A 12,755-nucleotide genomic window follows, 5' to 3' on the forward strand; every position below is an offset into this window, starting at 1 on the left:
TAAGGGGAGTGTCGTGTGCGGCGTATATAACGTCTACTTAGCATACACACTTGACGGTGACTGACGTATAACATGTGTCTGTCTCACCTTCGGGCCAAGCACGGAACGAGCAAGTGGTGCCTTCTGCACCATCCCCAGGACGGCTGACGTCGGGCCGGCCACCCCCGGCAGCGGCGTCCGGATAGATGCCGGGCGCGTCCCTAATGTCCTGGGCCCAGCAACTGTACACTGATTGGTGGTGTATGAAATTGCATGTCTATGATTGGTAGTTAGAATCCGACAGTTGATGGGTTTTTAGCCCCGCGCCTGAAAAGGAACGGGTCGCTAACAAAGCTTGCGCCGACTTCCGGGAGCTTGCGCCTCCCCTCGTTGGTGTTATTTGTGAGTCGTCTCCACGAGACACGACATACATCACGGACTCGCGGCGGTCTCCCGATCGTTTACATTTGGCGAAGCCTTGGTGATCTCTCAAGGGGTGTCGTTTCTTGCGTTGGATGCACGTTGCAGCTGGTCATTCCAGCCATTTCGAACGATTCCCTTCACTCATCGGATACTTGTCGTAGGCAAGGGTATTTCCCGCGACGTGACCTCGCCAAGGTCGTCGTAAACTGATGGAGGTGGCATTCAACAGGAAATTGTTTAAAACATATCATTGAGCGATGAATTTGGACTCGATATGACATCGAGTGTGGAGCGGGATGCCCTTCGACTTGGGTTAGCACGTGTGGTGGGGCTTGGTCAGGGCCCTCTTTTCCGTCGTGTATCCCCGTCAAGAGCCCCTCGACACGTACCTTCTTCTACCTGTTGTGGCATGTTGAACGCATTGCATGCGCCGCGAGAATCGAAAGCCTTGATCGACGGCGGCAGAGGCAGCTCCATGGCGAATTCTACGTTTGCCATGGAACGCCGTCACGATGACGTTTTGATACACTGCTGCATATTGGAAAGCAGCATAGGGCAAATCACTGGAACAAGTTGTTCCGATTACTTAGTCGAGTCCCCGTCGATCGGCCGTACGCTAGGTCGTGCACATGGCCGGGCCGAGGTTAGCACAACGGGATCAACGTCGTCGGTGCCGTCGTCCGGCAGGCGCGCGTACATATCGTGGAACGTTTGCTTGCACAGCTGAGGTCGAAACGTACAAGTCTCTGCGTGTTCCTTGTCTAGTTTCACCTGGCGCTCCTTACGCTTTGCGGCGTACGTTGCGTGGACGCTGTAGAGATGTTCAAAAATGTGCTTTCGGTCGCTGTTGGCGAGCAACTGGTGCGATTTGGCGCAGATCTTGGGGTGCAGCGTGAGTTCTTGGTCGTCCGCAGCTTTCACGCGCTCGTCAGTGGACGGAATCGCGCGAGACGCTTCGTCCCCGAAAAAGAGGACTTGGGTATGTGTAAGGTGCTGGCATTTCGCTAGCGTCGACTCCATGCACTCGAAAAAGGTGGACTTCGGAATTGGCACCCACCCGCACGTATCAAAGAGGCTGAGCGCAACGTGGCCGAGCTCGAGGGACAGCGCATCGATGTCAAGGCGGGACGGGTCCAGGACAGAAAGGTCCTTTTCACCTGTGTCCGATGGGCGACTCGCTTGTTGGAGCAAGCTAGACAACACATGGAGCATGCAGATAAAGACCAGACCGGAGCGTCGTCGTACTTGTAAATGCGATCAAAACTCTTGGCTTTGCGTGCCTTGAGGTGCATCTTGGACGTTTTCGAGACAAAGCTCTGTGTCCGATGGTCCTTGAGTGTTGCCATGTCCGCGTGCCGCAGTTGCCGGTGGATCTCGTCGAATTCGCGACGGCTCTCATACAGAAATGTTCCTGGCACGTCATCGTGAGTTCCCATGACTGTATGACTGCATCGACGTCGTCGGTACCAATGGGCAAATTCGAGTCGTTGCGGGCAAACTGCGGCCGCCGACCCGTTTGGGGGACAAAATAGGGCCGCCCAGTCATCGGGTCCTTGGCGGCGCCGTATTTTTCCAACAACTTGGCACGACTCTGGGCGAGCTTCTCTTGATCTTCGATCGCGAGGCGGTGCACGAGCGCTTCTTGCGATGCCGGGGGTGCGACGAATGTGTTGATCCCAATGTTTGGCCGAAATGGAAACTGCGCCAAGTACGCTGCCTCGTGGTCCCTTTGCCGCTCTCGTCGCGAGCCCGCATCGGCGTACAGCGACAGGTGGGTCTGGATGCCATGTCGCTTGTCCTTGACGAGGTCCGTGGAGGTGGGGTTCACTTGGGGGGCGAAAGGATGGCGCTGGTTGTACTCGGTTTTGGCGACTTCTTGGTGTTTTTGCCTTCGCAACACGAGCTTCTCATTTGGCACGGGCTTTTTGTTTTCCTTGGACAGCAGTGTGGGCTGAAACATGGCGGGCTTTGGCTGCCCACACACACGAGTCGGGGTATCTCTTCGTTTCGATGGCTTGGTGGTGCTACTACATGTACAAGCAGTTGAATCGTGTACTCGCGAAAGGAGGTGGTGGTGTACCTGGATGACGTTGCTGCTGCCGCCGTGGGAGCTGGTGGTGGTGGTGCTGCTGCTGCTGCTGGAGTTGGAGGTTTGACCCCTATGCCGACTGCATTCTGGCACGTCGAGTCTTGGTGTCGATTTAGAAATGTACATTTGGGGCACATCCAGCCCGAGTCATCGTCGCCGGCGAGTTCAGCTTGGGCCTTTTCAGCTGACCGCGCTTCGGCTAGCTTCTTCCGTCGAGCCGCTTCACTGACAGCTTCACCGTGTAGCCGTTCGCCGATCGTGCGGTATTGACCGTTGGTGCGGTTGGCCACGAGCAGCTTCGTCTTTTCGGCGAGCTGAAGCTTCTTGTCGGCCAATTCTTTGTTGAGTTCGTCCTCGCGCTTCTTTTGAGCCCGCGCGCGCCACTCCCGTTGAGCATTTGCCAAGGCATACAAACGCTCGGACGCTGCAGGTTGGTGATGGCTTCTACGTCCTTTTCCTTTTTGACTGCGACACGATGACGGCAATATTCCTGTTGTCGTTTTGGATGGGACGAGGTCGAACGCAGAGGACGATGCCGCCCGGACCGATTTTCCAAATTTGTCGCGGAGAGCGTTGTAAGATCGTTCCTTTTCGGTGTTGGGGGAATGGTGATGCTTCGGTTGGGAGAGGACTTGCTGTCGCGCAGACGGCCGGTGAGTCAGTTTCGACGGCGGGTCCTCCGAGGCCGGTCGGATCGTTCGAATCTGCTCGAGGATATGCGCTGTCAACGTGGGAATTACGTCTCGTTCGAGAGAGTGCTGCTGCGCAAACGCCATCGCGAGTGCCTCTGGCTCGTCGTGTTCAAAGACTTGGATATTCTCGACTCGGCCGTCCCCGATCACGACTTCCATGATGAGGAGCAGCTCGGGTGCACCGCTAGGACCTGCTGCGTCCATCGCTTTCATGTTTGTGTCTGTTGAAGGAGGGGAGGATGTTGCCGCCGCTGCCAGCCGCGTGGCAGCGGCATCGACGACAGACTGGATCTCTTGGCAGAGCTTATCTGGCATGTCAAAGCTGGTCTGGACTTTCCAATCCAAGTTGATCGCAGTATCGCTGACTTCGATCGGAGCGGGCGGTGGAGCTATGGGATGTGTTTCGGTAGCGGACTGGTCGATGAACGGCTCAGCAATGGGGTTGGATGAAAGTTTAGTCGGTTCGCGCAATGATGGCATGGGTAGGATTCTGGCAGAGCCGTCTACACCTTCATCGTCGTCGTCCAAGAACGTATCGTCCGAGATGGTCGCAGGGAGCTGCACTGAAGACTTGATTCCACCATCGCCGACTTGGATTGTTGGCGAGCTAGCTTGGTGGTGGTCTATTTTCTCGGGGGACGGCTCCAACATAAAGTCATCTGAAAGGCACATAAGTGAAAGCTGAGCCTATCTCCCACCTACGTTTAGCTTGGATCAACCAGTCGTCAAAATCGTCGGCCATTGCGCGTGTGACGGCGGCGGTTAATGCAGGGATCGATGGCAGTTTCTGAAACTGGGTGAAACCGCCACTAATTTTGGTGTACTTTCCAAACGAGAATTGGTTGACCTGGTGGTGTGCCGCCGACCTGCAGACGTTGCCATGGACATCGCCACCTCGAATGACTACTTGAACGTGTTAACGTCTGTACTTCAGCGCGTATGGCTGACATATCCCTCACCATCCACGTTGCTGACTGTGTTTGGAACGTAGCAAACGATCAAGGACATGTTGTACGAAGGAATTATGTGAGTCTGCCTGGACCAAGTGAACTTGCTCATCTTGGTTGAATTGAGTAGGTCCACAATGTTGTACTGGACTATCTTCGGATACATCCTCTCAAGCGCGCCGCTGGCCGTGTGGAACTTGCACAAGTACAACCTCCTCCGCCGTGTGTCATGGAAGGCTATTTTGGGAGGTTCCGTTGGCATCTTTACGCTGGCTTGGCTCATTGCCGACTCTACCCCCGCGGACAAGGTATGGTCCTTCGCCACACAGAATCGAAGGTGCTCATGCTGCAACCGACAGATCTTTTTCATCGTCGGCGCCGGTGCCGGTGTGTTTTGCACGCATTTGCACTTTGAAATTGCCGAACTCATTTCGGGGCACATTGAAGCCGCCCAGCTGAAGAAACAAGAATAACTTTGTCAAATTGTCCATACAAGTGGATCATTCTTGTTGGTTCTAGTCGAGGAAAACGAGATGAAAATCCCCACGAGGAAACGAGCCTCCTGCGACAAATTCTCGATTCGTGGAAAACAACACGCATGCCGAGTCACAACTTGGCCAGCACTGTCCTCAAACCATGGCATACAAACAAACTACAAGTTCGAGTCAAAATGTGGCACAAACTTTCAGCCAGAGATGAAATCGGCCAACTTGGAAGATGGAGAGCACATGAAAGAATCGAAAAAGGACTGCGCCATCCGGGAATCGAACCCGGGGCATCTCGATGGCAACGAGATATTTTACCACTAAACCAATGGCGCTCGCATATGCATTCTGAGCAAAGTAATTTTACGTCTATATACAGAGTCAACACATTTGTATTTCCATCTATAAACTACCAGTGGAGGTTCAATCGAGGAGTGTCCACCCTACAACACTGCAAATTTCCTGTGGTTACTAAGCAATGGTCGTCCAATGTATTTCGAATGATCTCGTGTGCAGCACAACTGGGTGTCGGGGCTTTGCGCGTTCTGCGCTGGAATTCGACACTTCTTCTGGATATGTGGAGCGTTAAATATAGTGCGACAAGCATCGCGAATTATATGACTTGGAATATGTAAGAAGAGTACAAACATTCGATAAAATTTATGAATCCAGTTTCGGAGCAATTTTCTGCCCTTGGCAGAAGCAATTCAAGATGGAAGACGCAAGTCCTGCCGCTGTCTGTGCTCGCCAGACTGCCAAGCTTGAAGAGCTGATGAACTTCCTTCAGTTTGCGGTACTAGATGTACCTAACCGCTTCAAAGGCACGGTGCGCACATGCTCCTACGTGATGAACCTCGTCTTGACCTGCTTGAATAGGTCGTGTTTTCGTTCCTGAATGCCAAGCGCGACATTGTCTGTGTCCGCACTGTTGACACTACATCCCGTACGACCCCCCAAACCCAAACGTGATGCAGGGGTGTGTTCATTTCTAGTTCAGGCGTTCGAGTATATGCCTCGCGACCTTCTCCCCAGACGAGCGCCGTGGACGTTGCGTTAACAATCACGGACTTTCTCCTCATGTACAGTGGCGACTTGACCGCCGCCGAGATCGCAGGCTTGTGTATGTCTGGCAAGGTTCGATTTCTCACAAGTTTGCCGTGCATCAACTGAACTAGCATGGTGCGGTATAGGTCCAACTCCGCTGGACTGCGTACGGCAGCCTGAAAGCTTTCGCGGACTCGTTTGACTTTTCTGTCGAGAAGTGGGCCGATTTTTATGCCCACTTTGGCTTGGACCCCAACTACGTCGACCAGATCGAATGTATGCTGCCGTGTTGCAGAACGACGCCTCCCTTGACCGAAGAAGAGATCGAGGCGAATTGGAACATTGTGTGCGACTCGATGCTCATTCCAGCCACGGCGACGGCCGTCGGTTTCGACTGGCAACTTGTCACGCCCATGGAGCTAGCAGTCGCGCCAGTGCCAACGCCGCCACCGTCCCCAACGTCCCCCGACGCCCCCTTGACATGGTACGACAAGTTACACCTGGCGCAGGTCCAAGATACCGTCAAGCGCAAGATGGTCACCATGAGGGAGTACGCTGAAAAGTTTCTCGTCGACTCTCTCGACGGTGTCGCGTGAGTGTTTCATCTATTTTATCGTGCTCCACAATAAATATCTGTATTCAGTTCATGGCTGTCCAGAATTGCCCGCGCATCAGCCTTCCTTCCCTTTGACGAAGGACTTCTTGCTCTCAAGTCGAACGAGTCATGTCAGAGCCATTCATTTCATCTGTGGACGGAATGGTGCATCCATCGGAAAGCCCTACTCTCGCCGACGAGTCCATCATGTGCCTACAGTCTGGACCGAACGCGAATGACGTCAGGCAGGGCTCGTTGCTCGCTCGCACACTCGTCAGTGGCCCGTCCTTCGTTCGTTGTAGGCAAAGTGCACCTGGCTAGCTTGGATGTACGCTTGAACTCCACTTGTCGGACTCACACTTTGCAAGGTAACGACTGCGATGGCACCAGCCGCGTGGGCACGAAGGAAGCGTGCTGGGCCGAAGGGCGTCGCGACTGGATCATGGGGTCGCCATGGCGGAATCACAGGCTCATACACGTGGTCCATCCCAACAACTTGATCCACGGACAACACGGCATAGCCAAACGTCAGGCGGACGTCGACGCACCCGACAGCATACCTACAACGGCGCCGAGTCGACATCACAATGTCAACCCATGTGCCCAATGCGATTTACCTTGTCGCGGTGACAATGCCTCGACCAAACTGGCGGCACACGACGCGGTCACCGGGTCGAACGACGCTTGTGGGCTGGAGATACGCGACTTTGGCCCACGGAAACGTCACCTCCAAGTTCCGCTGGCGCTGGGCCAGGACGGTGGCGGCGCCAAGGACAGTCGCGATGCGGTCGCCAACGTTTGTAGATGACCCGATGCTCGTGGCACGAATGACACCTTTCGACACAAGGGCCCGGTATGCAAGCTTGACGTCGAGCATGAACCGATGGAGCAGTCCAAGCGCATAGTCGGACGGGGTCGCCGAACTCTCGCCCAAGTAGACTGCTACTTCATGCCAGTGTTCCGTCATGGACTCGAGTTTGTCCTGGACGACGCTCAGCTCGTGTTTGATTCGCGACACGTGCGGGCCCATCGTGCGCAAAAACGCATTTGGCGTATACTCCGTGGCGGCATGCGGCGATTCACGTGGCGACGATATCGTCGTCTCCAGTTGAGAACGACTCCGAACGTCGACTGTCGACGGGGCATTGGTGGCAACTTGGTCATCCAACGCTGGTCGTTTCTTGGAAGCGATAGCTGCCATCAACTCTTGCCGTCCAGCCACAGCAGGAATTGCTGGCTCGGGCAAGTGGCATGGTCGATTCTCTGCCAAGAGAATGGACTTGGTCATTGGCGGTGTGGAATTCCTTGCAAGGACGTGACACGAGTTTTCTTGCGTTTTAGGTGGATCCTCTTGCTGCCTTAATCGAATAGCTGCGAGCAATGCCGAGTTGTTCGGACGATGCGGTGGTTGTTGCGCCACTGTTGGTTTGTTTGTTGGTGTGGAGCTCGTCTCGGCGGCAGAGCGCGTTGGAAGCGGTGCGCTCAGTCGAGTTTCACCTCTCCGCACCTCACCGTGGTTGCGAATAGCTGCAAACAACGCTCCACGACTCTTGGTTGGTTCGACAGGCTTTTCTTGTGATGATGGAAGCAAGTGGTTGCGATCAGCTGGAAGGGGCATGTCCGTTGCGCCATTGTCAGAGGCGGTGACGTCGTCCGAGGAAACGCTGGTGCGTTTGCGAAGCGCTGCCATGAGGGCTTGGTGGCCACCTTCAAGCGCCATCGGCCGATCTCTCGTGGACGGCACGACGTTACTTTGACGTTGCTTTCGTGGCGCGTCGACTTGAGCCTTTTCAAACTGCATCCGATCGATTGTGTCTTCCTCCTTCACTTCATGGACCAAGTGCGCGAGTTGCTTTTGCAAGAGCGCCATTTGCGACACACACTGTACGTTCGAGAACCGCTTGGCGGCGTCAAGCATGTCCAGCTCGTCCATCACGTGAAACAAATCCATTTCGCCGCGCTCCTACAGGACCACCCAACGCGCTCATTCGAAAGTCTTGCCATGTGCGGGAAACGGTACATGAATGAGCTGCATGAGGAACTGCAGCAACGTCATGCTCTGGTCGATAGATCTCGTCTCGGACAACTATTTCATGGTGTGAACATCAAATTGTCCAGGGGCGCGCGTGCCTTTAGCAGTGACGCGAGGGTCACGCCGGAGGCGTTAGCTTGCTCGGTCCCTTCATTCAACACATTGCCCAGCGCCAAGATAACTTCAAAATAGCGGGGAAGGCGCTCACTGCTGAGAATTTGGTGGCACGCCACCGAGAGAATGCGCAGCCGGTCGTTGAGCTCGTCGATCAATGTTGAGAATTGCTGAACAAACAGCATCACGTGGATCTAGTCACGCCAAGTCGTTCATGGTGGCATCAAGTGCAGCCGTTTACCTTCTCCTGCACACGTGCGACCTTGGCCATATCGACGAGGAAGCGCTCGGCTTCGTCGAGCTTATGCACTGCGCCTCGGAAATTCATGTACCGCTTCAACTCGACCGGTGTCGGGCCGATTTCCAACAGCGTTTGCAAGACGTCTGGCGTGAGAAGGTCTAGGTTGCACTCGCGCAGTGCCGCCACAAGTCCGGACGGCCCCATGGACTTAAACCGACTCAACCCAATGTGAATATTGTTGGTGCGACGGCTGTCCAAGGCACTCTGAAATTTTCCACTGGATTTCGTCGACGGCAGCGCTCGTTTCGCCGTCGCTGTGGCTTCTCCAAAATACGCCATGACACGGTCCATGTCGGCGCCAGAGAGAGCCACCGGCGCATGGCGTCGTTTGGCCGTGACGCGGTTCCAAATCGTCGCCTTCCCCTTGGTCGTCGCATCCAGCGCAGTCCAGTGCAGCTTGCGGAGGGTGCTTTTTTTGCGCAAGAGCTGTGGTCGCGACCCTCCTCCGGTCGATGGTGTCGAAGTAGGACTACGTGGCGCAGCAACAGCCTTCAGTCCAAAAAGTTGAACGGGACTGGCCGATGGTGCCGCGCGAATCATACCGTGAGAGGGTGGAAGGCGCACCATCAAGGCCCGAGACGAAGATGTCGACAATGTCTTGGGGAATGTAATCTTGCTGCATCTTTTGACCGATGGCAGAAGGAGGCACACCAAACGACAGCATTTTGAAGTATTTGTCGTAGGTCGTGTTTTGGCGCAGGGCATCCAGCGCCGGGTTGTTTGACCGAGCATTGTCTGCTTTCGCGCGTTCTTGCAGTAGCTACGAGGCGAATTCGTTGGCTCGCCAGTGTACGCTGGACATGGCAGAGCACCTTCTTGTCGAGTTCACGTAGGTAACACCGATCGCACACTGGTTTTGCGGCCCAAATGTGCCTCGAACAAGCCAAACAAAATCCTTTTTGGCAAATCGAGCACTCTTGGCGCCGTCGAAAGAGTGCAAATGGCTCCATGCATTGCGCACAAGCAACGGTATTTGGCAAGAGGATCGACCCAAGCCACGATGTGACGGAATCTGCCGAGGCATGCACTCAGCTTCGAGAGAGTAAACGTTGAAGAGATTCGACTGGGCAAACCTGTCAACGACGTTGATGTCGGTGGCGGATGAGTTGGCGCCAGCCACCGCTTCTCTTCGTCCTGTATGGCTTCCATGTGCTTTGCACTCCAATCCAAAGACCGCTGAATGACGTGTTTCCAGCAAATGACGTGGGCCACCTCGGCACACGACGACCAGGCACTCGAATAGCGCTCTCTGGAAGTCACGACCAGGCGATATGTCGCTGCTTTTGCTCGAATCTAGCCGCGGACATGTCACCTACGCCTATCGTTATGAGTCGTACCAGCGAGCTCGAGTTGTCCAACACGAAATGGAGGTCAGAGATCGGATACTCCAGACGAAGGATGATCTCAACCCAATTCGGGCTTCCCTCGACGATCCGGAGGGGGGCTACGTCGGCATTCGACAACTTGAGCCCAAACCCGACGAGCACGCTGCTGCTAACAACGCGAAGCTGCAGTACAGCCACCAGCGCCGTCGGATCGTGCATGTTGAGCGGAATACAGATCCGATCGCCACGACTAGAGACAAATCTGCTAACCCACGGGACTCCAATCGGTATCGTCAACGTACGGGACGGTCACGTCAATCGTTGGAGTCGACAAACAGAGATATTTCGCAGGGGTGCAGTCTTGAATGGATGTGAAATCGTCCATGTTGGTGGTGCCTTGAAAATACGCCACGTCGCCGGCACCGTCTGCCAGGGCCAGTTGGTCCATTAAGAAAGGCTCCCATGCGTGGGTTTGGTACAGGTTGCGGGGAAACGATGCTGCAGTCGCGTTCAAGTCGTCCCTCAACGGGGTCAGGTTGAAGCTGACGCCGTAGAGGGCGCTGAGGCACGCGATGGCGCGCTTTGCTTTGGCGTAGTTTGCGAGCAGTGCCGTCGACGAGTCGTAATACCGGTCGACGAGGCTGTGCCGTTTGATGAGGTTCTACGACGGTGGATGAATGAAGGGCGAAGATATAAAGATCGTCATCACTTCGAGTGCTCGGTGCAGCACGTGGCGATTGAGAGCAAAGAAGAGGAACGCACGTGCGCGGCCCCAGCCCAAGTACCGCATAAAGGGCGGCGGCCGGAACAATTCCGCGTCAGACACGACGGCCATGTCCTCTCGAAGGACGTTCCTGGCTTCGATCAGGAAGCGAAAGTAGTGTTCTTCTGGTGGATGGGAGGACATCGTGGGCTAACAAAGTGTCAAAATATTCCTTTGAATCCAGAGGCGATACCTTGACACCACACCGCAGTATTGCTTCGAGGGCGAGAACCAACGGTCTTGCGGAGCCGGCATGTAATGGAGTATTGGGTTGTGCCATGAACACAGCTACAGTATCCACCACGGCGCTTTCGAGTCTCTGAGTTAACAGGTCGTGTGCTGTTGACGTAGATTCATCTCGGAGCTTTGTAATAGTAGGCATCGATTGTGGACGAGAAACTGTTGAAGAATGGTGGTGATGCGACCGGCTCGCGATTTGAACTGGATGATTATACTTGATGTGGTACTCGTTGGCGGCCTCGCGAGCGACGTGCAATGTGGATGTCGGCACTGCCATCACTCGATATTGGATGTCTTTGCCACGCAACATCGAGTAAGAGTTGTCCCATTGCAAAGTAACCGAGCTTGCCCGTCCATTGAGTTCGAGCGTGCCATCCACAAGTCCATCCATCTTGTCAATTCGCCTGGTGAAGGTTGGGGACTCAATGCCATCGACCAAAACACGAAAGTTCACGTCATGCGAGAGAACATGGAACTGCCAGACAATGGCCATGCCTTCATCAGCAGCAACTACAGCGTCACAAACTTCTCCACGACGGATAGACAAGGCTGTCATTGGTGTTGCTTGAAGCAAAAATGACTCGGGCGAATGCGTCGGTGGAAGCTCCATCCCTTGCACCGATGGCACGATTAAATTTGTGTCCGGATGTGCTGTTTGGATACAGTATATTTCCAAATTGTCAACTTCAAAATATAGTTGAATTAACAACAGCAAGCAGACAATTAGAGTGATTTTGCTACAGGATATTTCCTGTAAAATTTTCCTGTGGGCGATATATCCGTTCCCACAGGGAAATTTCGTCCAGTAAATTTCCTGTAGAAAAATCTGACAGGGAAAACCTTTGCACACACTGACCAGCCATTGAGTTTCGAAAATGTCCGAGCAAGAAGGGACAAAACGCAAGGCGGCGTACCGTTTCTCTATCCCTGTTGACATAGACCTGCTAAAGGAGGTCATGTTTGCATGTCCTCATGATGCGCCGTACGGTCAAACATCGAGTCGATGGCAGGAGGTCGGAGAGCACATGCGTGCACTACACGGACCAGAACTCAGCGCTGGAGGTTGCCGCAAACGGCATGACGATCTCATGGCAGCGTTCAAGAAGGAGACTGTAAAGTCGATGCGTGCATCTGGGACTGAAGAGGAATACCTGGAGCGAGAGCAGCTCCTTCAGGACCTCTCCGACATGGTATGTCTACCCGTGCATATCCATCTAAATTCATTATGTCCAGATTGAGAGCGCAAATGACAAACGGAAAAGCATCAAAGAAGAGAAGGACAAGAAAGCAGATCGCCGGGAAAGCGACGGACACCTCATTCGGGAAGCGGCTCTTGCCGGGCTGAAGCGCAAAGCGACGGCGCAGGACTCTCTCGACGAGAGTGAGGATGACGACAGGTCTCCTTCGAAGAAGAAGGAATCGCGGGGAACGACCCCACTGAAGGAGGCAGTGAGCGCTGTCGTCGACTTTGCTGCGATAATGGAGGCATCGCACAAACTCAAGCGCGAAGACCAGGAAATGCAAAAGGAGGCCCATGTGCTAGCCTTGCGGAAGTTAGAACTCGACGAGCAGCGTTTTCTACTGGACAAAGCGGAGCGTGAGGCCAGATTTGCTGCAGAACAAGTCGAACGCCAGACACAGTTCGAGTTTATGCAAGGCACGGTAGAATTACTTCGCGCACTAGCTCAGAAAATGTAATTTTGTTTTGCTTTGTTTGTTTCGACAC

The 12,755-nt window shown here is 54.3% G+C and overlaps 5 protein-coding genes and 1 non-coding gene across 7 annotated transcripts; 3 read left to right on the forward strand and 3 right to left on the reverse strand.

Annotated features, from left to right (window-relative positions):
• Positions 1-955: 955 nt before the first annotated feature.
• Positions 956-3,962, reverse strand: H310_11750 (hypothetical protein). The gene is made up of 5 exons (XM_008878518.1): positions 3,886-3,962; positions 2,483-3,842; positions 1,870-2,426; positions 1,648-1,813; positions 956-1,594 (listed from the first exon to the last, which is right to left on the reverse strand). The coding sequence occupies exons 1-5, from the start codon at positions 3,923-3,925 to the stop codon at positions 985-987; spliced, it is 2,733 nt and encodes a 910-aa protein (XP_008876740.1). The 5' UTR covers positions 3,926-3,962; the 3' UTR covers positions 956-984.
• Positions 3,963-4,014: 52 nt separating this feature from the next.
• H310_11751 (hypothetical protein) lies at positions 4,015-4,700 on the forward strand. The gene is made up of 4 exons (XM_008878519.1): positions 4,015-4,120; positions 4,175-4,209; positions 4,261-4,438; positions 4,490-4,700. Exons 1-4 carry the CDS (start codon positions 4,064-4,066, stop codon positions 4,601-4,603), a joined length of 384 nt encoding a protein of 127 aa, XP_008876741.1. The 5' UTR covers positions 4,015-4,063; the 3' UTR covers positions 4,604-4,700.
• Positions 4,701-4,879: 179 nt separating this feature from the next.
• Positions 4,880-4,950, reverse strand: H310_11752. The gene has a single exon. It is a non-coding gene; the product is annotated as a tRNA-Gly (tRNA).
• Positions 4,951-5,295: 345 nt separating this feature from the next.
• Positions 5,296-6,514, forward strand: H310_11753 (hypothetical protein). Its single transcript, XM_008878520.1, has 4 exons — positions 5,296-5,441; positions 5,492-5,558; positions 5,613-5,749; positions 5,806-6,514. Exons 1-4 carry the CDS (start codon positions 5,328-5,330, stop codon positions 6,253-6,255), a joined length of 768 nt encoding a protein of 255 aa, XP_008876742.1. The 5' UTR covers positions 5,296-5,327; the 3' UTR covers positions 6,256-6,514.
• H310_11754 lies at positions 6,216-11,653 on the reverse strand. 2 transcript variants are annotated; one of them, XM_008878521.1, is made up of 12 exons: positions 10,983-11,653; positions 10,736-10,939; positions 10,329-10,687; positions 10,039-10,276; positions 9,775-9,994; positions 9,514-9,713; positions 9,244-9,461; positions 8,642-9,170; positions 8,385-8,594; positions 8,275-8,340; positions 6,872-8,217; positions 6,216-6,814 (listed from the first exon to the last, which is right to left on the reverse strand). In XM_008878521.1, the coding sequence occupies exons 1-12, from the start codon at positions 11,637-11,639 to the stop codon at positions 6,529-6,531; spliced, it is 4,533 nt and encodes a 1,510-aa protein (XP_008876743.1). In that variant the 5' UTR covers positions 11,640-11,653; the 3' UTR covers positions 6,216-6,528. The 2 variants fall into 2 exon arrangements, with proteins under 2 accessions (XP_008876743.1, XP_008876744.1); XM_008878522.1 differs by having other exon boundaries at positions 6,216-8,217.
• Positions 11,654-11,904: 251 nt separating this feature from the next.
• On the forward strand, positions 11,905-12,727 carry H310_11755 (hypothetical protein; the record flags this gene model as incomplete). Its single annotated transcript, XM_008878523.1, has 2 exons — positions 11,905-12,219; positions 12,263-12,727. 2 exons carry the CDS (start codon positions 11,905-11,907, stop codon positions 12,725-12,727), a joined length of 780 nt encoding a protein of 259 aa, XP_008876745.1.
• Positions 12,728-12,755: the final 28 nt, after the last annotated feature.

The sequence above is a fragment of the Aphanomyces invadans genome (genome assembly GCF_000520115.1).
Source record: "Aphanomyces invadans strain NJM9701 unplaced genomic scaffold supercont1.34, whole genome shotgun sequence".
NCBI lineage: Eukaryota > Oomycota > Saprolegniomycetes > Saprolegniales > Verrucalvaceae > Aphanomyces > Aphanomyces invadans.